Source organism: Colias eurytheme, chromosome 15 (genome assembly GCF_061535395.1).
Source record: "Colias eurytheme isolate Ceu_HAF_F1 chromosome 15, ilColEury1 Martin Lab GWU primary, whole genome shotgun sequence".
Taxonomy (NCBI): domain Eukaryota; kingdom Metazoa; phylum Arthropoda; class Insecta; order Lepidoptera; family Pieridae; genus Colias; species Colias eurytheme.
Window position 1 is genome coordinate 9002114 of NC_142994.1, and position 27977 is coordinate 9030090.

Consider the following 27977-nt stretch of genomic DNA (forward strand, 5'->3'; position numbering starts at 1 on the left):
CAAAATTACTGATCATAAGTAATGTAGAGAAATGTTACACTATGTAAATTCTATTGGCCACTTTGAAAATTTGGATATTATAACAAACATAGTTTCATTCAAACAATAACAATATAAGTCCTCCAGTAATCCGTAAATCACTTTCACTGTACATATTTAAATCACCATTTCCAGAAACACTATTCCAAAGTAAGTATCACAATTACACTTCAGTCCTATACAAAACTATAATATTATGTCAAAGCGAGTGCATGCTAGCATCTGTATCGCTTTCCACGTTGCCTAGCAACAGGCTGGACTCGCAAGGGGCAGAGTCCCCGGAGGCTTTGGGAGGCAATAGTCACAGCTCGATGGGAGCTGCGCCCTTCCAAGTTACACCCGCCCTTAGGAGGTGGTACAGTCTTAGTACAGACCATATGCATAGACACTGGAAGGAAAGGTAAGGATGAATCCTAAATACACTGTAGTAAAACGAACGATACTTAAATAATAATAACGTACACAGTAACGGTTGCTTTGTTATCTAAATGTTATAAAATTGCACGAATTCTATATGTATAAACAAAGAAAGGGAATTAACAATTTAGTGTAATTTTATTGAACGGAAACTTAAACAGAATAACATTTAAGCATAATTTGAAAATTATAATACTGTGTAATGAAATATTACATGAAAAGAAAATTGCGTCCGCCGATTTAATACTTACGTTTAAAAATATTCTCGGTATCAAAAACGATATTTCTGCTTTACACATCGCGTCGAATTGCTGTAACAAAATATAATAATTATATTTTCATAATTCATTACCGGGCCTAATAAAACGCCCAAAGCACCAACATGGCAACAATATACAAATTAATATACGATGAAGTAATCTATTGTACAATTCTCTGCTTATATCTAAATTGGTTTTTTATTTTTCATCTTTATCCTATTACTTATGCTTCGTTCCATTTTAATAAATGAAAATGTATCTGTATTCTAGATTTACGCAACAGAAATATAAGCGGCATATTTGAAAAGCTTCTCATTTTTAACATACATCGATCGAATTGTTTTTCTTTCATTAAACGATAAAAACATGAACCCGTATGAGCATTTCGACATTGTTTTCTATTCCTAAACAGAACCCTTCCTAATTTTGTATGATAACACGAAAGGCTACGAATTGTGTATTACCAACAAAATGAATTCTTTATTCATCAAGAGGTGGGTTGACTGCTCTTAACGTCAACATTCGGTAATTGTATCCAGGATATCTCCCGATAACATTTTTCTTCCATTACGTAAACCAGTCAAAGAAATTCAGCAAATTGCTTCTAGAGCCTTCTTATGTTACTGTTGGAATATTTAAACGGCCGCAAACTCTTAAGTATTGACTGAATTATCTTTCAACATAACACTTTTTAACAATTTCGCTCGGAATATATTTAAAAGTACCACGGAAAAGTTTTAAGATGTAAGATTGATGTAAGTCTTTTGAGAGTTGTCTTATTTTTGGGGCAAAGAAATTACGGAAGAATAAACAGTCCCTGTGTTGTCGAAAATCTTATTATTCTTTCATGCTTGGGTTGGCTTCAATTTGGCAGTAATAAGATTATAATATATTAGTAATATATTTTACTACATGTATGTATAAATATTAAACTGTACAAAAATATTTTCAATTTATGAAAAATATTGAACTAATCATATCATTTGCAGGTAAAAATAGAAAAAATATTACCATTCGAAAGCCTATTTACTATGCTCTGAAGTAAAACAAATCAGATTATTATAATTTGTACATATAGATAAATAATTTACATTCCATTGTCAACAAAATCGTGAACCACACCCACGCTCGCGTGATGTTTTATTCAGTGCGTACAGCCCTTATCAACTAATGGAACTTAATTATTGTGGTCATAATATGAAACTAACACATAATGACTGTTTTTATAACTATTTATAGTACTAATATACATAAATTTGCTACATATACTTTCTTAATACTTGTTCAATGTTGAAGTGTTTAATTGTAAGAATATTTGTATTTTCTTTCCAACGTTATGATTTAACGTTTTAGATACACCATCGAATTCGATAACCTGTAGTTCCTTTAGGCTATTCCTATACCTAAACAGTATACTGTATTTCTCAACAAATGGCTTATTTTAATGGCGTCATCACAAATTCTCCAAAGATTGTCATGCATCTAGGTTCTCGGTATTTTTAAGGAATGTCGCACACGAACTCTATAATTGAATTTCAGTACCGCTACCAAGCAGGGGGTTATCTGTTTAAATTAAACACTCGTTAATTTTAATACTCTTTCATATTCTCGTTATCGAACATAAGAACCTGATTAAAATAAGTCACTACTACCAGGGTTTTAGCTAACAAATAACTACCAATATTATCATCACAAGAAACTTCTTTACATTTACCTATGTAGGTACATACTTATATAGAAATTTATTAATATTCCATATACATTATTTCAATTATTATGTTTATAAATTTACCTAGATGGATCGTTAATTAGAATATTACGTCCTAATCCTATCTAGAACTAGTGATAATATATTACTAGGCGTTAATGTTATGTGAGACTGATTAACTACGCTGTATTTCAATCCTTTGCTGAATCATACTGGTCAAGCCTAATGAAGCCATTAAAGCTATGCATATAGGTCAGAAGGATTTACAGTACATTATATTAAGCTTACATTTCATCGTTATACGGCTTAGCTGTAATAGAAATCCTGTCGTAATTTGTGTATTGTTTAATGTCGGTTTTGGAATATTATGTGTCAGTTCGATAATGCTAGCTTGGATGGCAACGAACTATTAAATATTTGATACAATGGAGAACGTGTAACCTGTTTTTTCGATACGCTAAAATACACCCAAAAACATATTCTAGATATTTTCAACGATAGTATATTATTATTTAGATACCTAAAAGGCATCTTCGTTAAAATATCGCAACATAAATTTACAATACATATTTCAAAACCATAAACAACAAGACAGCGAATAATAGAACAACGAACCTAAATTTAAAGTACGTACTAAATAACAGGATTATTCACGAGGTAACATTGTACAAACTGTATAATTTAATTATGTTCTCTAGTTATCTTAAATTGTAGCAAAGCCTACGTAATACAAACATAACCTTTCTATGTATGAGATACTGCGGTAAAGGCGACAAACCCAGGCATTAGTCGTGTTGAATAGCTATGATATTCTGGTTGCCGAAATATGTGTTACGGTTCACACGTACTTGGTCCCTCGAGCTTAGACAAAGTTGAAAGAAAGATTGAAGACGAAAAGGGAACCGACGTCACTGTCAATAAGATTGGGAGTGAGCTAAGAATAAACGTATAAGGTAAGTTCAGTGCAATTCTTCTGAAATGTGTGTTTCTAGTGCCATATATTGTATTCTTAATATAAAATGAAAGAATGTTGTATTGATTTTCATTTCAAAAAACAAATCAAACACCATTCTCGAAAATAAAACTACGTACATACGACATGCTATATCGTCGAAAAACATCAAATATCCGACTCAACTTTCACTCTCTGATGAAGTGTTGTTTATACAAGTTCTAGCACATAACAAGTGATCGCATTGCTCAGCGGAGTGGAGCCGATCTCGTTATAATCATCCCCTCATAACCTTCATGGCGATAGAGGCTGACCTATAAACGTGATCATGAACTTGTGCCTATTACGTCACACAGCCACGTGATTGCTTTTCCATACTTATATAAGTAGAGAATATAAAGCTATTCTGAAAGAGGCATGAGGTTGTGGGTTTTGAAGCTCAGATGATATTAAAACAATTTGTATGACGATAGGAAAATTATTATTATTTTTTTTTATATTTGGGATAAATTAATCGAGGCAAAAGTGGAATGATAATCTTAAAAAATATATTAAATAGGATAAATGGAAAATCCTAAAACGGGGTGGAAACTTTTTACGTGCTACTGCTACTCATATTCTCAGATATATATCTCATATCTATGCGAACTTATTTATACAGTTTGTTTGCAGGAAAGTTTGTTCGCATTTTGCTTATTAATTAATATTCATGATTGCCAGTTAAATGCTGCATATTATTATGTGCCTATTGGGGAACTATATTTTTATTAAATTAAACGAAAAATGCGTCACTAGATGTAAGTATACACCGTCCATAAACATTCACACGAAAGGCACTTAACCTAAAGTAGGATTTGGAATCAAAATGGTTCTGAGGGAAAGGTCGGCAACACTCTCATACTAGGCTTTTTTTATCTCACAAAAACACAGGATTACAAAATTGCCGTTACTTTTCTTAGACACAAAAGAAAATACATACGTGAACTGTATGAAATCTAGAAATGGATTACACTTAGTAACACAAAAGATATCTTCAATCCATCTGATATAGGTCACAATGCCGAGACAAGCCTTGACGAACTAAATAATTACGACAATTATGTGTCGTAGAACCTTCAAAGTTTCTACACAATGACTTAAGAAATTAAGTCTGTGTTATTAATAATAAATGTACTCCATACGCGTGAAGGTCATTGCAAACACGTGTCAAAGTTTAAGGTCGAGTTAATGTTATTGTTGAATATTAATGAACATCAACAGACAATCACGGTAAAAGTCGTAGTCGGTAAAAGTATAAATAAGTTTATTTTTATTTTTTAGCTGATATAAGTTATCTATTCTGTTATTTTTTATATTATTTTAATATTTTTACTATAAGTAGTATATTATTATTATTAATCTTTATATTTTTATAATGTTAAATATCAGTTCTGAACATTCCGAGTATCATGATTGCAGCCAATCAACGTCACCGGATTTTTTAAGCAGCGATGAGAATAGTTTTCATAGTGCTTCCTCTCCCCTCGCCCTTGCTCTCCCTACCCTGTTTAATAATCTTCAGAAAAATTTTAATGTCGTTCACATTAATGCACAGAGCATTCCGGCTCACTTTCCTGATATGCTTGCATCATTCGTATCCAATAATATCCATGCTATCCTGGTTTCCGAATCATGGCTCAAGCCTTCCCTTCCTTCAGCCAATTATTCCCTTCCTGGTTTCCATCTTATCCGAAATGATCGTATTGGCAGAGGTGGTGGTGGAGTAGCAATATATCTTCGGACTCATATCCCCTTCAAAATGATCCAATCTTCCTCCCAACCCCCTCCAAGCAATACTACCGAACATCTCCTTATAGAAGTCCAACTTCCTCATTCCAAAATTCTCCTCGGCGTCTTCTATAGTCCTTCTTTGACCAACAACTATTTCTCTTCCTTCGACCTTCTCCTTGATGACCTTACTCCTGAGTATAATCATCTTATTCTCATGGGCGACTTTAATACATGCTTACTTAAGAATGACCACCGAAGTAAGAAATTATACTCTCTCCTAAATTCACATAATCTCCATTTACTGCCGCTTAATCCTACACATTTTTCTCCTGGCTGCTCCCCTTCCCTTCTTGATCTCATCATTGTCTCCTCCCCCCTTTCCGTATCCAAACATGGTCAGTGCTCTGCTGATGAATTTTCCTATCACGACCTCATCTTCTTATCCTATAAACTCCGTCCTCCTAAGCTCAAACCTTCATCTATCCTGCTGCGTAATTTTGCCGGTATGGATCACGACCAACTTCGACTGGATGCTTCTGAGTGTGATTGGCAAACAGTTTTTGATGCAGATACAATGGATCTCAAAGTGAACTTATTCAACGATATTATGCTCGCACTGTATGATAAACATGCTCCTTTAAGACCTGTTAGGAAAAAGCACACACCTGCTCCCTGGCTGTCTCCAGAAATAAAATCCCTTCTTAGTAAAAAACATCGTGCTAAGACCAAACTGAAGATGGCCAAATCCACTGAGATGCAGGACAAATATAAAACTATACGTAATCGTTGCAACGTATTGTGTAGGGATGCACAAAGACGTCATATTCACAAGTCGGTCGAGAACGGCGACCCTGTTAAAATATGGAAATTTTTAAAATCTCTAGGAGTTGGTAAATCTTCCCATACTTTCCCTTCATGTAACATCAATCTGGATAATTTAAATTCTCACTTTGCTTCTTCATCTTCACTTAACGCCACTGTAAAAATAAACTCTACTCTTAATAATCTTTCTACCGCTTCTACTCCTGTTTTTCCTCCGTTTATTTTTAAACAAAGTTCTGTTGATGAAGTTAAGAGGGCTATCCTGTCCATATCGTCGAATGCCATCGGTACTGATCTTATCAGTCGTAATATGATCATTCCTATCCTAGATATCATTATTCCCGTCATTACCCATATCCTAAATTTTTCAATCATCTCCGGAACTTTTCCTAGCTCCTGGAAGGATGCTCACATCATTCCCCTCCCCAAAAAATCTAATCCATCAAACTTATCCGATTTCCGTCCTATTTCTATCCTACCATTTTTGTCCAAGGTACTCGAGCGCCTTATCCATTCCCAGCTTAGCACTTTCCTTAACATTAATAATATCCTTAGTCCTTATCAGTCTGGTTTCCGTCCTGGTCATAGTACGACCACTGCACTTGTTAAAGTTACAGATGACATTCGTTACGGTATGGATAGCAAGCAACTCACAGTTTTAGCACTTCTTGATTTTAGCAATGCCTTCAACATGGTAAATCATGATATTCTGCTGAGTTTGCTTCGTCTTATTAACTTTTCATCGACAGTTCTTGATTGGTTTTCAAGTTACCTGGGCGATCGGCGGCAGCGTGTTTTGATGGATGAAAAACATTCAACTTGGTGCGCAGTTGCCGCCGGTGTGCCTCAGGGTGGCGTCTTGTCACCTATTCTCTTTGCTATTTTTATAAATAATCTCACTTCTCAATTAACTTCTCCCTACCATATGTTTGCTGACGACTTACAAATTTATACCCATTCCACGCTCGATGAACTACCAAATGCTGTTCATTCTATTAACAATGAACTGGCTAAAATTGTCATTTGGTGCGATCAATTCGGCCTTAAGATCAACCCCGCAAAAAGCCAGGTTATTGTAGTTGGTAGTCCTTATCAAATATCTGAGGTTGACTGGGGTATATTGCCTGCTGTACATATTAACGGTGTTATAATACCTTTTAGTAAGCATGTTAAAAACTTAGGTATTCACTTAGATCAAACTTTATCTTGGTCCCACCAGATTCAAGAACTTGGTCGGAAATTTTACGCCGCGTCTAGTTCTCTACGACGTCTGCGTAACTTCTTACCCATACCGACAAAAATTATGCTAGCACAGTCCCTACTCCTTCCCATTATTGATTACGCTGATGCATGCTTTCCTGACTTAACAGTTGAGCAACTAGACAAACTTGAGCGACTTCAGAATTTCGGTATTCGGTTCGTATTTGGTCTCCGTAAATACGACCACGTCTCCTCTTTCCGCAAGAAACTCAAGTGGCTCCCAATTCGTCTTCGCCGGAATGTGCATTATTTGCTTCTCCTGTATCGTATCCTTTTTGACCCTAAGACCCCCTCCTATCTCAAAACGAAATTCAACTTCCTGCATTGTGAAAGCTATTCTCTTCGTTCGGTCGATAGGCTTGTTCTGTCTACTCCTTTTCGTCGCACACATTACTTTGGTAATTCCTTTACAGTCACTGCCATAAATCTATGGAATGAATTGCCGATAAACATCAGACAAGCCCAATCCCTAACTTGTTTTAAAAATCTCGTCCGAAATCATTATTTAAATCTGGCTTTTGACTCGGTATAGCATATTTAGCTAATTATATGTATTATAATATGTATATTATTTCTCTAATGACTCCTTGTCCTTTGTCTTTTATTATTTTTTAGGTATATGTATTTATATGTATGTATGTTTATTATATATGTATGTATGTTTATTTATATGTATGTATGTGTTTGTTTTATAGTATTTAGTTTATTAAATTTATAATCTTTATTTAATAATATTTTTGTTATCTTTGTATAACATTACTATTTATTTATCTTTGCGTATACTTTTTACCTACCTACCTCCTATTTCTAGTTTATAATTTATCCTTCTATCAGTTGGTTGCCTGGAAGAGATCACTCTTAAGTGATAAGGCCGCCTTCTGTGCTGTTTTTCTTTTAGAATAAGTTTTGTTTGTATTTTATGTATTTTGGCAGCACAATAAAGAGTATAAATAAATAAATAAATAAAGTCTTACACTAATGTTAAAGAGCAATAACGTCTGACATAACTACTACTAGTGGTACCTAGTACTAATGGAAACTGTATTAATAACATAAGTTCTTCTGGAGTACAGTTATTAATACTTATTATTAATAATACTTATTACTAGGTATAAACCTAGTCATTTTTATGCGGATTGCAGCATATACACGGCACATAAAAATTAAGCCTTTACATGACAAAATTTTGGATCATGGCGGCATGATACTTCAATTTCCACCACATCCTTGTTATTGATCCTCCTTCAGGAATAAGGGCCACGTTTATAATGAGGCAAAATTTTCGACTACAAACCTTTTTTGAAACCCACAGAAAGGCGAATTTTGTCACCTCGTCAGCGCTTGGGAATTTAAATAAACTTGCGTGAAATACTTTGATGTTATTTTTGGAAATAGAATTTGATGCAATAATATATTTTTTATATTCTTAATGTATTTTTCTTTACCCACCATTATCTACCTACACATGCATGCATTTTTTCTTTTATATGTATGCTGAACTAACATACACACTACTCAAAAATGTCACAAATAACATTAAGCTAATATAAAATCATTTCCCTTTTGGAACATATTATAACTGAAAAGTAGATTGTATATCAATTAATACAATATGAAAATCTATAAAAGAACCATATTCTCTTTTTAATATACTCACTTTATTGACGTGATCTCTTAAAATATTAGAATACACCATGGCCATCGCTTCCAAGGCCATAAACGTCATGCATCCAACCACCCATGGGACCAAAAATGCAACGTTTTCCTGCAAACATATTATATAAGAAACAAGAATAATAATCTCAAAACTTTTATCTTAAAATCGTAGTAAAAGCTTTCTTTAAAATCGAATTAAGAAGTTACTCATTTCTTTTATGTTTTAAATTAAAACTATACTTTTGTTTCATCACCTTGGAAGTACTTGCTCGAATTAAGAAACAACTTTTAACTTTTTCATATTGTATTTAATTGTTAAATGGCTCTTAATGAAGATCGTCTACATAATATTCCTGTTTCCCATTTCCTCATCATTCGATACAAATAAACCAAAACTGCCACCAATATATTTTTAAAATATAATTTGTAACCAAACTTACTTTATAAATACCATAAAACAGAAATATGCTGAGCACAATCATGAACATTTGCGTTCCTATAATTGCGAAGTATGCTATCTGTACACCTGCAACAAAGAAAAATCATTTCAGTAACCATAAAAATAAATAAATATTTCTCTAAATCTTGCAGATATATTTAAGATAAAATATTATTACTTCTATAACTAAAGCTTTTAGAAGTCCTTGCAAATTATGCACAGAATGCATACCTGTCTTGTAGCGCATAAGTTGTATATAATTTCTTATTCCTATTCTTAGAATCTGTTTGCAGTATAACATTGTAACGTTAGTATAATATTTTAAATTAATCTACAAGCATAGATTCTACACTTATTACTTTTTAGATGAGTAAGAAAAATAAATACATATTGTTTAGTTAAAATATAATTGTATTTTTATATAATATCTATTATCACCTCTAACATCGTAATTATTCTATCTTGCCTTGCAGTAACTATACTGCACAATTTTTTGAATTCTTAAACATGCTGTATCATCACAAAGTTTCTTTTCATCGTTTCGAACATAGACATATGTTGCAGACATGTTTTGGCAATCCGCAGATAAATAGAAAATTTCCATTTGTTTATTTTCTTACACAAGATCTTTAATTAGCATACATAGAGTATAAAAACAAAAGCTCGAGAGTAAACAGCTGTCTAGTTGGATATGGGGCTGAAACTAACCAGACGACCGCCCGCGGTTCGCCACAGAGTAAATAACAGGGTGGAGTTAACGTGATTAACGTAAAATACAGGGCTTTAGAGGGCAAATGGAGTAATCAATAATCGTACATGAACAGTGTATTAAACTTTGCTAGAAATATATTACATAACTTATCGTTCAACATCTGCATAGAAAAGAATAAAACGCATTACTTAAAGTGTTAATAACAGTGATGCTCATGCAAGTCATAACCATATTTTGATTATTACTATTTGACAGTCGGTAACAGCCTAACAAAGGTAACTTTGTGAGTGCTCATGGGCGGTGGTGATCACCTCGCTAGGTGACCCACCTGCTCCGTTATTCGCTCTATTATTATTAGTAAGTTTTAATATTATTGGAAATTATTGATATCCTAGCACTTTCATCTTAGACTCATAATTACAGAAAGCTGTCTTCGAGCAATAAAGATCAATTTCGAAATAAACGAGGTTAACATCTTTGTTGTAAATCGAAAGAGTAAAGGGTGGATTACAGCCTAAATATAATTAAGTATGAAAATGTTAAATATTATAGTCTGTTAATTTTCGCGATCAATTGTTTACTTCTAATAATATTTAATTAATCTAATTAGATATCGCTTGATATATACCTACTTCTTCGAAAGTGAAAATAATATTGATCTAAACTACTCGTCTATGTAATAATTTCATTAATGACACATAGGTACATTTTAATTTCTTGCCATTATGCTTTTCAAATTAAGTAGATGCACAAAGTTATATAAACAAAATTAGATGTTTACAAAATTATAATCGGTAGGCATTTGTCTTATATTTTAGCAAGATAAAATGGACTGGTGTTAATCGCACAAAATAAATCCCCTGAAAGTAACCGCAACTCAATTAAAATTTTATCTCTAAAATATCTTTGCAGTTTGAAATAATCAATATCTCATTTCAGACGCGAAAAACTGGATCTGATAATCCACCCAGAAATGATTGGTTCGAAAAAAGCTGTATTAAACCTCAAGGTAAATCTATGATGTGGAATTAATATATTTACTCTCTTTTATACTGTTTTTCTGGTAGAGATCACTCGTTAGAAATAAGATCCGTCTATTTCCTCATGGTTAGGGAGCCAGGTGCAAATTTGGTTAACTATTTCCTCTCAAGAGATAATTCGTCAGACGCATGAGAGTATAGTATTATAAAGCCTCGTGAACGTCAGCTGGCGCTCGGTTGGGGGGGTGCCTCCCACGCACATAGGAAAAAAAATACATTCATTCATTCATTTCCTCTCAGCTAAAAATTTGTCAAATTGTAGCTAACCCAATATCTCAACGAAAAAAAATAGTCAGCTGGTTACAACATGGTGTATTATACGTCAGCTGGTGTCTCGAACATGAAAGTTAAATTTAAAGAAAAATTTATTTTCCGTTATTTCCTCTCAAACAAAAATTTACCTGATGATACCTTATATGTAACTGTGGATAAATATATATGTCAGCTGGCTGTATCTTGGTGGAAAAACCGTCAGCTGATACGGGAGGCTACAACCGCTCTTCCCCCCAACCGAGCTCCAGCTGACGTTCACGAGGCTTCATAATACTATACTTTGATGCATTTTACTAATTACCGCTTGAGAGGAACTTGGTCATAAAATCTGCTGCTGGCTCCCGGACCATCAGCTATACCACGCTATACTTTGATATTCAATATCACTTATATTTTTTATTGATAGGGAATACTTTTTTCTACTATCGTTTTAGTTTGTAGAAAAAATAATTTAGTCATAGAAATTATTAAAACTTCTCGTAAGATAACAGCAAGATTTAACTACCACATTAAGATAAGTGTATGCTAATTCAAAAAAGCATTGAAATGTGTACGCTATATTTCAGCCAGTTTCACATTACCTAATTCCCGTTTTCAATTCAATTGCCTTGTGTAAATCCGAAAAAGCCGCTCAGAAAGTACAATATTTACAACCGCTTGGATCTAATTTATGCGACGAATGTCTTGGGCCCGAATAAAGTGACACCATTTACGAAGAGAATTGTTTCATTTATATGTCCCCCGCATTTTATTGTATGTGTAATTTAAACAGAATAACCCACTTAGCCCCCGAGCCTAGTCTTAAGATTTCAACATCATAAAAACCCTTTGTTATTTAACTTGTAAATAGCACTCATAAAAATGTTAAACTCTTCAAACTTTCAAGTACTTTACATTGTTAGTTGAATAGAGTTTACTTAGCTCTCTTAAAATAAGAATGATCAAAGGGATGAACCTTAGGTCCATTGTTAAGTAAACAAAATATTCATAAAGAAATCTGGGAGTATAAATCTAACACTCGATTTCATTAGGTCGAGAAACCTTCATTATAATGGAAATTAAAAAATTAGAGAAAAACATATTAGTATCAGACAACATTACGTATTTTTAAACTTTTCTTTGAATCTTCGCCGTATTTGTTCATGTAAAATTGTGAAGTAAACGAGGATTATTAATTAAGTACGGTATTTAAAAAAATGTGTCCTCTGTACTTAAATGTTTTTATATACGTACGTATATTATTGGTTTATTAATTAATATTTCTTCGACTTCAAAAAGAAATCTTTTTCTATGCAGATGATTTATAAAAGACACGATATACAAATGAATTAACAAGATCCTTCATTTATAGTACTGGCTAATGTAAAAAAATTATAAGCCCAGAATTAGACATACTTTATTTAGATAACAAAATTAATATTTTTTTAACATTATGCGATATATTTTCAATAAGCTACAACCTATCGATATAATCAAAGTATGTATCTAGTTTTTTCTGTGTACAAAAAATAAGGAACTGATTTATTCGTCCAACCAATCAATCAAAGCTTCGACACTATTCGCCAAGCTTAAAAGTCGCTCAGGTAAATAAAATGTTATAGTCAATTTATTGTCACTACCGAGGCGTTTGCGGTCGCGAGGCGTCCCGTTCAGCGATCAATTTCAACAAAGCCGACAATAGAGATCCTATATAATCCTGCAGTAAACCTACAAATACTATGGGTCCCAGCTTGTGTACAATTTACATTAATTTGGTAACCTTACTTGAAATTCAAAAGAGATTCCGACGGGAGAGTTGAATAATACAACAATATCTCGTGTAAACAATGTAAAGTGGCTGTTAGTGGGAGAAACGCTGTAGTTACATCGTACAAATGTTTAAGAGTAATGTATTGCGTTGGTACAGGTGTTTGGGAATGTTTTTCAGAACAATTAACAGAGCTTCAATTAAATAAAATCTCAAATTTATACTAAACATAGTGCTGAAAACATTGAGATAATATTAATATGGAGACGACACCGCCTACATCACTTATGTTCCACTCAACATACGCCATGTGGCGTATGTTGAGCGGTTTTTTTTAATGGTTTTAAAGTGAAACGCATCAAATATGCCTTCGTGTGTGTTACGATATTGCACAAATAATACAAATAATACGGAAAAGTGCAAAGGAATAACTTTCATCGGTAAGTACCTAACTAGATAATCATTTTTAAAACTTAGTTCGAGCAAAAAAATGGCGCACAGATTTTGTTCGTGGTGTCTCCTCCATACGTAGTAATATTATCTCAATGGCTGAAAAACGTTGTCTATTATCTACCTATGATATTATTAATAAGTAACTGCAGCTTATTGTTAAACGGAACGCTACGAATTAGTACAAATAAAATAATATTTAACGTTTCTTTTTAATCAAAATTAATTTTCAATTATCTTTGTTCTATGAACAGTCGTTGATGCGAAAAATAATTTAACTTTCCAGACTTACTGATTGCCAATCTCTGTTGGAGCACGCAAATTATATGTTTTAAAATTAACATTTTCATCCTGAAATCTCGTTTTGATTTATCATTCGTTATTTTTATCACTCTTGAGTCTGTGAGTATTTTATAAAGGTTATTAACCCTAGAAAGATAATCATATTGAGTAGTACGGGAAAGATAGTCATGCGTCAAATTTACGCATGTTTTTTAGTTCGCTCTAAGTCGAGGTATATTATTATTTTTTCCATAAATTGTAAGTTTTTATCTATTTACAGTTATATTAGCATAATTAATACTACATATAATTTATTTATTATTATTTTTACAGATATAAAAAGACGAAAACATTAAACGTCTGCATTAAATCAACAATTCTTGTAACACGTATTGTTTCTTATAAAAACTTACTTTTTACCACAATTATCAGACTTTTTTATATGTTATATAAATTTTGTAGAAATAGTTATATGAAAAATTAGTGAGAAACAACTTTGGGACATATCAACGTATGCTCACATCATAATATAACTATGTTACATTTTTTGCAGGACGCATTTGCCTTTCGTCCTATTTCAGACGGACTAAAGTATAGTAAATACGTTTTTTTTTACTGAAGGTGTCCTCAGTACTTTCTTACGATGTACCAGATACTTCATTTGGCAACAAATTGGAGATATTATCATGCAAATATCTTCTGAAAGCTGGTGATTCCAAACCCCCACGCATAAACAAAGAAGACAGTTCCAAGCTTCTATATTTCACGTTTTTTTGACTCGGATGTTTTTGTACTTTGTTATTAACATTGTGGCTATAAATTTAATATGCAATATGCAGGCAATTTTAATGATTCCATAAAATAAAGCCATTGGCCATCTCATTGTCTTCCTACTATAGGACATCAGGGAACACATTCGGTCTAATGCATCTACTCCGCCTTTTGCTTGAATGTAATATATCATGTTTTCTTTGTACCTCATCAGGAAAAGCTTCTTCTATGTCACTTTACTCATCATCTTCAATTTCGTGGTCCTCCTACCTCACTATCGGTATCTTCACAGGGACCCTCATCGCTTTGCATAAGAGCGGCCAGTATACAATATTCTTCCAATTTTCTATCCCCAATTGTTTTCTATATTTGCTTCAATATGTATAAACATAAATTTATAATTTAAGTTACAATATACAGTAATAATAAGCTAAAAATATTCAAACTACCATAGAATTCAAAATCTTAAAAGTCACGGTAAAGATAATCATGCGTAATTTTGACTCACGTAGTCGTTATATTTCAAAATCGGCTTGATTAACTTTATTGATATGTATACCATAGGATTTCTCTCAGTGAGTTAAGAAATGTCCTAAACGCACAGTTATGGATTCGCGACATTTAAAAAGATACAGCTATATTTCGAAAACGCATGAGTCATTTTGACGCAGACTATCTTTCTAGGGTTAAGTAAGTCTGCTTGACTTGACTCTTTAATATTATAATTAAATTTAAAATAATGCTTCTAGAAATGTGATTCAACAACTTAAGAAATGTTATAGTTTTCTGTTATAGTTACTGTTACTGATGTAAAGTAGAGCTTTAGGAACAATTACGACAATACAAAGGTATTGTCGTTATTGTTGTTGTGTATTACATTATAATCGTATCATATTACATTAAAACAAAATTTAATGACAACTTATCTTTACCATACCATAAACCTTTAATTAGAGCTACAGACAAAGCATCGTTTGGAAATAAAAATTAAAAAAGACTAAAGACACCCACCCACATTATCTTAGAAACAAATGAAAACTGCGAGCAGGCATAAAAATAAACGTGACATTTGCAAAGACAAAAACATAGACAGTGTTTTCCAACGAAAACTTTGCGGTAAATTATGATTAGAAAAGTTATACGCCAATGTAATCTAACTTTGATTGAGTATAATTACAGGGAACAAAATAATATGTTCGCGGAATAACTTTCGGCTAATGTATCCATCTGAGATGTAGAACAAACCGCGATATAAAATTTATCTTGTACATTGTACCGCTTATGAAGTTAAGAGTTTGAGTTAATTTTTAGTTATTATAGGTAGGTACCTACTGGCTGAGAAAAATGTACTTGGTGTATGCGAAAGTGAGGATTGATGAATGTTTGTTTCTCTTTCACGAAATATTTACGTATTTATGAGAATTTGAATGAAAGTTTACAGTAATATAGCTTTTTTTTAACATCGAAATAAGACAATATGAGCTATAGATATTATACTTTATTTTGCCCGCGGGTTTGTCCGCAATGGAAACCGCGCGGACAGCCTTTAAACTTATAATACAAAGTTTAAATTAATAGATTGGTAGAGCGGTTCACACATAACTAAACTTTTTCGATTTCTGTTTGCGTGATCATTTTTTTTTTGTTTAATCGCAGTGGAATATTTACAAGTGTAGTAGGTACAATATATACTGGTGTAATATTATATGGTATAGTTGCAACAACAATACAAATAATAGATAACTAATTAGCTCCCAAATGTTATATTCATCAACATTAACAAGATTACAATCCAATACCCACAAACATTTAAACCTTTATCACTGCAATTAAGTTTGCTAAGAAATACAGCTTAAATTAAAGCAAACTACAAACTACTCGGCTACTAATTAAAAATATCCGGGAACATTATTCATTGGCACAATAACTCACGGACAATTGTGGAACATCGATCTGCAGCTCCCGAGGGAAATAATTACTTAAGCCACGGATATAAATAACTTGACGCACTCACTCTTGATGTGGATCAACGTGGATTAATACTAGAGCTGTTTTATTTCTTTGTTTTATGTGCGATGATTTAGTAAACACTACAGTAAGTAATTGGGCACTGGTAAGTGTGTCTTGGTTGCGAAAACTACGTGACTGTATATTTATTTTTCAAACTTCAAAAAAGGAGGTTTAAATAGATTCGATTGTGTTTTTTGGCTTTGTTTACCCAGAACTTTCGACTGGTTGAACCTATTTTCATGATACTTTTTTTATTCGATAGCCGGTAGTGGGACTACCATCTAAATTTCAAAGATCAGAGTTTATTTGGAACAATTCAAAGGCGGTTTAGTTTTGTGTTAAAATAATTATCTCATGTGTTATCAAGCAAATGGAATTGTTGTTATACAGAATAGAGATAAGAAGGGACCAAGTACGGTTCCAATCATTGCGATACTATAAAACAATAGCTTTTCCTCTGTGACTTCACGTTATCGCATAACCGTTCGCCATGCAAATTTTCTTCCCCTTTTACACCAAACAAGCATTGTTTTCCTGATAAAAAGTATCCTGTGTTCTTTTACATAAATGTTTTGTAATAACAAACAGCGATACTTGTATACAAAATACACGCTTTGATTCGAATGTCTATTTTTATTTATAAACTTCCCCGTTCGAGAGTGACTAAACTTTGAAATTCCCTTAAATTAAACGCCATATATGAATAAAGAGAAACGTTGTAAAATCTCAATTTATTCTAATAATTTGTATATTAAATAACTTACCATAATAAACATCGTCCAATTCTTTATACCTCTTCGCATTTACTCCTATTCTCCAACTGTACAGTAGCACCACCAATATAGATATATTCTGTAACAAAAATAGTAATAAATAATTGTAATTAGGGTTCCGTACCTCAAAAGGAAAAAACGGAACCCTTATAGGATCACTTTGTTGTCCGTCTGTCCGTCCGTCCGTCCGTCCGTCCGTCTGTCAAGACCCTTTTTCTCAGGAACGCGTGGAGTTATGAAGCTGAAATTTATATCAATTACTCAGGTCTACTGTCCCTTGAAGCTGTGAAAAAATCAAACTTCTAAGCCAACGCAATCAAAAGATACAGCCGTTTATGCCGCAAATTTTCGACACTTGCAAGGGAATCAAAACCTACAGGGTGCTTCCCGTGAACTCAGAATCTTGAAATTTGGTATGAAGCAACGTCTTATAGCATAGATAAAGGAAAAATTACGAAAACCATAAATTTTTAGTTACATCACATAATATATTTTTTTTTAATAATTTTAAACTTACTACCACGGAACCCTCGGTGCGCGAGTCCGACTCGCACTTGGCCGGTTTTTATTTTTAATACATTTCCACATCTTTCATATTATTATATAAAACTCTAGAATTAAATAGTTACAGATATCTGATATTAAGAAACCTAAAACCTTCCTATAACTAATTCATAAGGATCTGTCATACAGTCTATTGACCAAGATCGTTCCAGTTCCTGTTTAGAATAGGAACAGAATTGACCAGAAACACAACGTACAACGTAAAAAAATTATGTTATTTCATATTATTTATGAATGTACTTGAATACATAATCATAAATTTGAATATTAATGGTACCTATTTAATTTTCTTCCCTTATCTATCTATAAATATGAGATAATTAATTCGTCAAACAATGTTATCATAGTAAACAATAGTTTAATTATTCAAAAGTGATTAAAATAATCCCGATCTTCTAAACGAGTTCAACCTTCGCCCTTATTTAAATACGCTAAGCTACACGAATTAATTAATTTGATACAAAACTCAATTTCCAATGAATAACTCTTGAGTGTCCCTTAAAATATTATTCATTCGAACGTAACTCAATTTGTTCATGTTTTTTTAATCAAATCAGTATAATTTCATTAAATACATGAACATTGGAATAAATACCTAACCTCACATTTTTTAATTTGTTTGGTTGGTTGAACGGAACAAATGTGTCGGACACAACAAACGGAACATACCTAGTAGATCTTAAATTGTTTATTTGTGTTCATTTTATTTTATTAAATAAGATTTGGAAAGAAATAAGTTACGTTATAGTTAAAACGACTCTTTTAATTAATTATGTCACAACTCACTTCTGTAGCATAATACACAAACAATGATAAAAAGCGTTTGGTTTCGTATTCGAAATCCGGTCAATAAATTCTTGAATCGAGACGAATGCTTCAAAAGCCTTTTAAGCCTTCGGTTGCTTTTAAATGGCTTGCTACCAGCTTGAGCGAGGTTTCAGATTTTGCCATAAAAACGAGACAAAATTAATCGGACTTTTTTGCTCTAATATTAATTTATGCTGGATATTAAAATAAGCTTATTTCCTCCATTAAAAAAGTAAGCGTAAATCAATTTGTAGGAAATTAAATCTAAATAAAAAAATTGAAATGAAACTCAAATTCGCTTACACATCAACAAACACCACGCTTTAGTTTAAAAGCTTTAAGCTCCAATGCACATACAAAAATACATTGAAATTGCTTTAAAATCCAGGGTTTGAATTTTGAAATGAAATCAAATACAATTAAATTAAAATACACATTAAAATTTCGATACCAAAAAGCGATTTGTCAATTTTCTAACGTTAAATCCAATTCACAGAACATTTTCCGATCGAGAACAAATTGAAAATCATTTCATATAAGCTTATCCCACGCTATCGGATTTATATCAAAATATAAGATAAATTTTAACGTTCAAATATTTTAATAAGATAGGAAAGGTATACTGATAATATTATATTCGGTATGTAAAATACTGAATGAAAACTAAATAATGCTTTATCGAATTTGATTGTTTCAGACGTTATCTTTAATAATTTTAAGCACTTACTGTAATATGGATAAATGTTATAATGATAAGTGTCAAAGCCGTATGTATAGAACACAAAATCACTTCAAAAGATTTGCTCAGAATATTCATTATAATTGTATAACTTCCATTCTACGAATTACTTCCGTGATTATAATCAATTTCCCCTGTCTGTCGACTATCTTGGAAATGTTTCCTACAGAAAAACGACGAATGTGGTGAGGTACTGAGGTGAGGTGAAGTACTATAAGGTGTCTACATATAAACAATATCATTAATTAACTATAAAAGTTATCACAATCCCATTTGTGAAATTTTTATTTTTGTACATCTTTGTCGTAGTTCGATACCCTCCTGGATTAAGTAAATACCCGTCTGTAAAGATAAATATTTCAAGAATAAATTTGTGATACTTAACACCAAATATATCTTTACTTGTAAACGTTGGCAAATGTCGCACAGAACTAGCTTTTTAGTTATTTACTTAGCTTATCAAAAACGTATTTCCTAGTTAAAAGTTCCCTTCATTTGTTCATCTAAGTTTACTCGTTACATTCACCTCGCGTATAAAACTTTTGTTTTTATTTTGACCTCAATTCTTCTTGGCATTATGCAAAGTTTAGTTCCCGAAATACCCAAAGTTTTATTCAATTACTTTGTTTTTGTTTATGAATGAACACAATGGATGTTAAAAACTTTTTGCGGTATTTTCTTTAAGCATATTATCTGTAAATGTTTTTCGAAATGTTGGAAAACATATAAATATAAATATTTTTTCCTAATACGTATTAAGAAATTTAATTCCTAATGATACTGGATACACCTAAGCGAGTGAGTACTGAGTTGGTTTTATCTATACTAATATTTAAAGCTGAAGAGTTCTTTCGTTTGTTTGATCGCGCTAATCTTAGGAACTACTGGTCCGATTTGAAAAATTATTTCGGTGTTAGATAGCCCATTCATCGAGGAAGGCTATAGGCTATATATTTTCACGCTAAGACCAACAGGAGCGGAGCCATGCGGGTGAAGCCGCGGAGCGCAGCTAGTTTAGAATATGAAAGAAGCCTCATACATTTCACAGAACTCAATACTTTGAAAAGTATGTAACTCATAAAAAATGATATAAAATATGAAGCTGATACTGAATACATCCGGAATATAACTCACTCCGTAACTTCTTCCATATAAAATGTAATGGACGCTAAGTCTGAAAGCATAACATTTGACAAAGTAAAAACTTTAACGGAACTTTCCGTCGCCCGAAGCCTCTAAGCGATTTATGATATTGGGAAATGTATTAAGATAAATTAATACTGATAGAAGGAAATTTTTAACTATCTTTATTTGACTTTTAAAACTTGTGCGGTCAAGTTTAAATTGGAATTATTACATCGCGCAGGATTTTGGCATAAGATATGCTTGTGAGCATGAAATAAGAAAAGATTAGTGATTTGCTTTTGAAAATATGAATTGTGTGAGAGACATATTATAACACCTGTTTTTTGGTATCGTAATCCTGCACGTGTGTATCATATTAGGTAGTAAGCTTATCATAAAATCTGTTTCGAATAATGGATTACTGTGAAAATGTAGATGCCTATCAACGGTGTACGTTACTGTCCATTTGCTGTACGTCAAAGAAAAATGTAGACGTAAAAGGTCCTTATTATAACGAGTCGTAATTTGACTAACATTAGAATATATTATCATCATTAAAATTAAGACACTTCCTCACTCATTTGACACGTATTGCAAATAAATCGTTTATTTTAAAGTAAAAAACCCTTTTTTTTGCATACCCTACGGCCGTGTGTAAGCGAGAGGGAATAATGATAAGCGCCGCCATTTAAGATTCGTATCTTTAATGAAACGCGTTATACATATAGACCGGGAGATACTGACACAAAATTTCGAGTCATTTGTAACAGGATGGCGGTTCTACAGGGTTCTTAGTACGCAATGACAAAAAGAAAAATGATGGTGTGAACGCTGGTACCGGCGGCTTAGTCGCGTGGGCGTTAGTCGAACTCGTCGGAAAATAGCGAAAGTCAAACGATTTGTAACAGTATGGCACTTATTTTTCCTGTAAGTTTGAGGATCAACAAATATAAATACAAAATTTCAAAGATCTAGGTGTTGGAAATCTTCACTTATATAAATTAATAATAAATTTATTTTTCAAGTATGACAGCACTTTTTCCCCCTACTAGAAGTATGGCAAATATAATAATGGTCACATTTTATCAAATACTCTCCAAAAAGCCAAATGCAATACTGGTACAAAAAGATAGGCGAAATAAAAAATTTTTGCAGATTTTCGGCGGTATGGCGACCATTTGGAATCGTCCGAAAAGTATGGCATGGCGATTTTCGTAAATGGCTGCACGACGATGGTTACCTGTGCAAAAGTTAGCTTGGTACAAATGGTTGAATAATTGTTTTTTTTTAAATCAACACATTCGCGTCGGTATGGCGGGCTGTAAGTCATACCGGAAAAGTATGGCATGACACTACCGCCTACTTCTTTTTTATGGGCTATCGGTAAATTCTAAAATTTTTGTGTTACAAATCGTTTGACTTTCGCTATTTTTCCGACGAGTTCGACTAACGCCCACGCGACTAACCCACCGGTACCAGCGTTCACACCATCATTTTTCTTTTTGTCATTGCGTACTAAGACCCCTGTAGAACCGCCATCCTGTTACAAATGACTCGAAATTTTGTGTCAGTATCTCCCGGTCTAATAAAGGTATTACCGGTAGGTAGAGTATTGTTTAACTTATACTTTTAAATTTCAAATAATAAATATAATTAATATAATTCTATGTATTACTTTGGTATTATTCAATAATAGTTATGTACTCACCAAAGTATATAAAGCGCTCGCGTACGCAGCATGTTTTACATGTAATGTGCGACAGCAAGACAACGATGTGTCTTGCTCATGCGCTGTCCACGCTTTCATCTGAAAATAAATAAAACTGTAGCTAAATATTTAAAAAACATATCTGATTTAAGGGGGCGCATAAAGCAAAATAACCAATCTTCTATTAGATGATACGTGTAATATGCAAGACCAAATCTAAAAAATAAAATATATATCAAACTAGATGATATGTTCAACGATTCTGTTCAATCAAAAACATAAAATATTAAAATTTACTCGATAAAAAAAAATCACCAAGTTAGCTCTAATTTTCACACTTTTACGTTTTCTACTTGACATGGTAATACTTATTATGATTTTTTTTTCATAAACAATTATATTAAAACATTTGCAAAATATTTGTCAGAGCATTTTGTGTAATTACTTTTAGTTTTGGTTTTATCTGCGATAAACCACTTTTATCGTGACAAAATCAAACGTTTATCTCGAGAAAAAAAGTGCGCCAAAAGTGGTTTATCGCAGATAAAACCAAAACTAAAAGTAATTACACAAAATACTCTGACAAATATCTTGCAAATGTTTTAATATAATTGTTTATGAAAAAAAAAATCATAATAAGTATTACCATGTCAAGTAGAAAACGTAAAAGTGTGAAAATTAGAGCTAACTTGGTGATTTTTTTTTATCGAGTAAATTTTAATATTTTATGTTTTTGATTAAACAGAATCGTTGAACATATCATCTAGTTTGATATATATTTTATTTTTTAGATTTGGTCTTGCATATTACACGTATCATCTAATAGAAGATTGGTTATTTTGCTTTATGCGCCCCCTTAATAAAGGGCACTACCCGCGCGAACCAACGTAAACTTCAGTTTATCCTTAAAAAAATAAATCTAATAAGCACCAACCACGCTAAACAACGCATATGGATTCTTTTGTTTCTTAGAACACAATTTCATATTTGGAACATAGACAATTCAAATTATTTTAAAGTGATGGTGGCAAAAAGTCTTTACTCATTGCCATAATAAAAAAAAACTAAAAACAAAATCGTAATTATAATTTAAATATGAAATAATACGAACAACAATTATTAAGTCTGTCGTAATGTATTAATTATTCTTCACAAAGAATTCATCTCCTACTTATGTATACAAAACAAAATACCCTCGTTTGTATTTTATGTACTACATTCATAAAATTATGAGAAAATTCCGTGCAAATCCTCGGCCTTAACCCGGCGTCTGTATGGTAGAAAATTGTTACACCGACTGTCAAGTGGGTCAAAATTACCCTGAAATGTAGAAGCCTTTATTTTGTTGAACTTTAAATATATAATAAATATATGAGTATATTTTAGTTAGAACACTAATTTTAAGGTTATGCAGCAGAAATAAAAGGCAATTTAACTAATCGTAGCATCTTTGTTTGAGTTATGAAAAAACATACAAAAATAATCAACAAAAATAGACATCCTCAGTCTCGTTACTATAAAATAACATAAATGTTCACTTATAATCTTACAATTATCGTTTTGGTGTAGTTGAAAACGAGATCTTTCAAACTTAAATCAAAATAAAAATAAAACAGTCCTAAGTTAGTCTCATTCTTGCAACATATCACAGCACTCTTTGCAGTACGGAACAATATGTTCGGGACAAATAAACTTGTGACAGTTTGTGCATGTATGCGTCGTTTTGCGATCTTTTTTGGCTGGGCAAACTTGACACCTTTTCCGTACACCTTGTACTTTTGCAGGTGGCTCCTCAGATGGTTCTCCAAGAAAATCTCTGATTCTCTTTCGCGTTTCTCTCGGCAACTGCACGACGTCTTGGCGAGTATTCAAGTGGTTATTTACGAGAGCAAGGCCTAACTTTTTGAGGAATTGGCGCCGTTTTACAATTTGATTATTATTTTCATTCTTCAGCAATCTATTTCTGATAAAGCCGACTTGGTTTGTGGCTGTACTCCTGGAGGCACTGTAATAATATTTTCCTTTCTTGTACGTCTATTTTGACGAAAAGGTTGCTTTTGCCACTTAGTTCCGTCTTTGCCAACATAATATTGTGATCTTTGTACCTGTAGTTCACTTAGAGGTGTATCATCTTCGTCACTGCTAGAAGGCGCCTGTTCTGTGTCAGTCTCTTGACTTTGAACACTGACACGATCCTGATCTTCCTCGCTTTCTGACGAAATTCCACTTTTCTCTGAATCAGATTGCTCTAAAATTGCTAAAATACGCTGCCGCTCACATTCATCACGATCCATTTTAAATTATAACCTACAAATAACAGAATACGGAAATTATAATCTTTTTACACTAACTACTAAAATGGCGCATAATTGTTACATTGACTGTATAGTTGGGTCATATTTACCTTTTTGACGTTTGCGCTCGTGTAACTCCCGGTGCAGTCGCACGACAACTAAACTGTGGCATAAAACAAGAAAGGTGATGTCTTAACTCCAGCTACTGAGAAGTACGTCAACGTAGCGTTCGATTCTTAAAAGATACAAACAATTGAAAATTGCGCGGGTCATATTGACCCAACCATACAGACGCCGGGTTAATATTTCTTATTTCGTGACAATGGAAATTTAACCCAACGACGATCCCTACCGTTTATTAAACAACCCGCGTGGATGACACCGCAAACAAACGCAAATATACAATGAATTTTGATGCCTTTGATGTCGTTGCCTCCACGTTTAATTTCATTTTAGTGTTATTGTACGGTACACACTATTGTAAGAAGCCCTCCATTTTTTATAAGGCGACGAATTCGGCGCCCAAAATTCTCCGTTGATACTGGCAACATTACTGTTATGACTACAGATTTTTTTTTAATAATATGATGACATGATGCGGACAGCATGATTTTTATTTCTTGGTAAGCTTGGTACAGAAGAAATATAAAATAATTGTATAATATAAAAATAGTGTGAATTTTAGCGATTAAGTATCAAAATTCATTTTTTTTTTGTTAATTTGCATCTTAATAATTAGATAAACGTCAAGAATTAAAGCCTTTGACAAAAACATCTCCAATGTTCGCAAGAGGTATTTGGAATCATTAAAACTATAGATTATAATTAATAAAATAATTAATTAAGTAAAAACTGCATTCTTTTTATTTTAAATTTAATTGAATTATTAAAATTAAGTTAAATTTATACGTAGATAATGCTGGCTGAATTCAAATTTTGTTTTTTAAAAATAGAACACTGGACTATTAGTAATCGAATTTTATCTGTGGAAATTTGCCGCCATTTAAAGCAGAATAGTAAATGTGCATAATTATGAGTTACCTACCTATTGTTTTGTCGAAAATGTATGCAGATTGGATTTAGATTTATACATGATGTAATCGCAATCGTATTTAAATATTTGAACAAGATATTGGACGTCATAATAATAGCGCAACGTTGGAACCACAAAAGGTTAGTAAATTTATTTGACAGATATATTAAATTATGAAAATAAAGAATCCAAATTATCCATTGTTGGTTAAAGAGTTGTCGTATGTGATATTTTAACAAAAGCACATCATAACTGAAAAATATAAAAGCTTTTTTCCATCATGTTTGAAACATCATTTGTTGTTTTACGAATTACCTTCTTCAGGTATTATGTTCGTAATAGGGGTGTTAATTTTTATTGTTATTTATTTTATATGCTTTTCTCTATAAATAATTATCTTCTAATATAAATTCTAATATAAATAAACCCCTATTTAATTATAAGTACTGATCTGCTATAGTAAACACTTTCACAGTGCTAGCAGTAGGTACATACCTATTGCGTTTATGTGTGCTTATTGTTTTTTGTTTATATATAAAATTCTCGTGTCACAATGTTAGTCTGCATACTCCTCCAAAACGGGTGGACCGATTCTCATGAAATTTTCTGTGCATATCGGGTAAGTCTGAGAATCGGCCAACATCTATTTTTCATATGTACCACGGGCGAAGCCGGGGCGGACCGCTAGTTACATATACCTACATTATAATTAATTATAAGATATACATTATAAGACAAACTCATCTATCGTAGGAGCGAATTATTATATTTGGTAAAAGTAACGACTAACGTTTAAGTACGATCTATATAATTACTTAATTTTTGTAATTCAAAAAAGGCTTCTAACAAAAGACTTGTTGAATGAATAAATATTTGATAAAGATTTTCATTTTTCATCCAAAATTCGCTGATTTAATAATAATAGAGTAAATAATTTCTCTCAAAGGAAATTGATCTCTTTCTATTACAAAATCTTGAACCGCGGAAAGAATAAAATCACAAGAATCATCTTTCATCTCACGTTTTCTAATAAAAAGTAAGTAATATTACAACGTCGAGCTGTGACTTCGTAAAAAACTTCAAATGGGTTTTTTGCACCGGTAATTTTCTAAATACGCAATTGGTTTTTTAATTAAACTACATATTATTATTATCTATAAATAGTTTCATTAATATAAAGGAAATGGAAAATTTGTTTCATAATTGTGTACTGTATATTATAATTTTGAAAAACGATTTTGTATTGCACATTTTTACTTAGATATTATTATATCAATACACCATACCCTTACATTATGTACGCATTCAAAAATTAATTTTCTATGAATATTTTCGTTATTAACAAAGTCTTCGAGGTTTTGGTTAGTTCTTGTTGTCGAGTCCAAAATTAGTAGGTTATCAATACACAATCAGTAGTTTTTCCATTTAATGTACCAAAAATAAGAAACATAAAATGGAAATATGCAAAATAATTAGGACATTATTACACAAATCGACCTAGTCCCACAGTAAGCTCAAAGGCTTGTGTTGTGCCTAATGTTATAATGTCGTTTATTAATCGAGCCCTGTGATCGAGCCCTTACTCAATTTGGCAGCTAGCTATCAATTCCACGCCTCCGTAAAATATTTTTAATAATTAAAAAAGATAGAAAAGCATACTTTCTCTGAACTTTATTAATGAAAAACTTAATTGACAAAGTTAAATCTTTGCCCCTTAAAACACGACCAAATCAGATTATTAAAAAAGTTTTTGTATTTGACACTCTAACAATTTAACCTTCGAGACGTTTGGACAGCTATCTATTTAATTAAATTTCCCCCTATAATTATGAATTAATTATCTCTTCATCTTAATTAGTAATTTATTTTATTTTGTAAAGTTTATATTTTCCAATGTTTCTATTAAATAGAACTTTCACTTACAGCTCTATAAATTGCACCTCAACAATAAAATAAACAAAACTAAACAACGAAATATTTAACAGCTCAAACTGAAAATGTAAGCTAATATTAACTTTATGTATTGATGCATTAATTTGAAGACTGTTAAATATATAAAATAATGTATCTATTATATTAAAACTATTCCAAAAGAAAAATTTTATATCATGCTTTTCCACACACCGACATGTTTTCAAAACAAACAAATTTTAATTGAATAAAAAGCAGTTAGTATTACGTATTATCATTTTAAATTACCTTTGCGTTGATGAGATAAAAATCTTCAAAACAGATTGCATACTAATAATTTCACGTACTATGTTTTGGTATCGTAAATATACGCGAGTGTTTCGCGAAGTGACGCGCTCTCTGTTCGACGGCTGCC

General features: G+C 32.2%; 1 protein-coding gene across 1 annotated transcript; it reads right to left on the minus strand.

The window, feature by feature from the left end:
- Nucleotides 1–27975, minus strand: LOC149902503 (uncharacterized). The gene is made up of 7 exons (XM_090110350.1): nucleotides 27851–27975; nucleotides 22325–22423; nucleotides 17373–17460; nucleotides 9325–9410; nucleotides 8886–8993; nucleotides 708–767; nucleotides 1–427 (listed from the first exon to the last, which is right to left on the minus strand). The coding sequence occupies exons 2-7, from the start codon at nucleotides 22421–22423 to the stop codon at nucleotides 341–343; spliced, it is 528 nt and encodes a 175-aa protein (XP_089966476.1). The 5' UTR covers nucleotides 27851–27975; the 3' UTR covers nucleotides 1–340.
- Between the last annotated feature and the right edge of the window lie 2 nt (nucleotides 27976–27977).

Excerpts from the sequence above, each read along its gene's own strand:
- LOC149902503 (XM_090110350.1), bottom strand. The coding sequence starts at position 22,423 with ATGAAAGCGTGGACAGCGCATGAGCAAGACACATCGTTGTCTTGCTGT. Across the intron at positions 17,461-22,324 it reads CGAGCGCTTTATATACTTTG|AATATATCTATATTGGTGGT; the intron begins GTGAGTACATAA and ends TTTTTGTTACAG. Across the intron at positions 768-8,885 it reads TAAGAGATCACGTCAATAAA|CAATTCGACGCGATGTGTAA; the intron begins GTGAGTATATTA and ends ATTTTGTTACAG.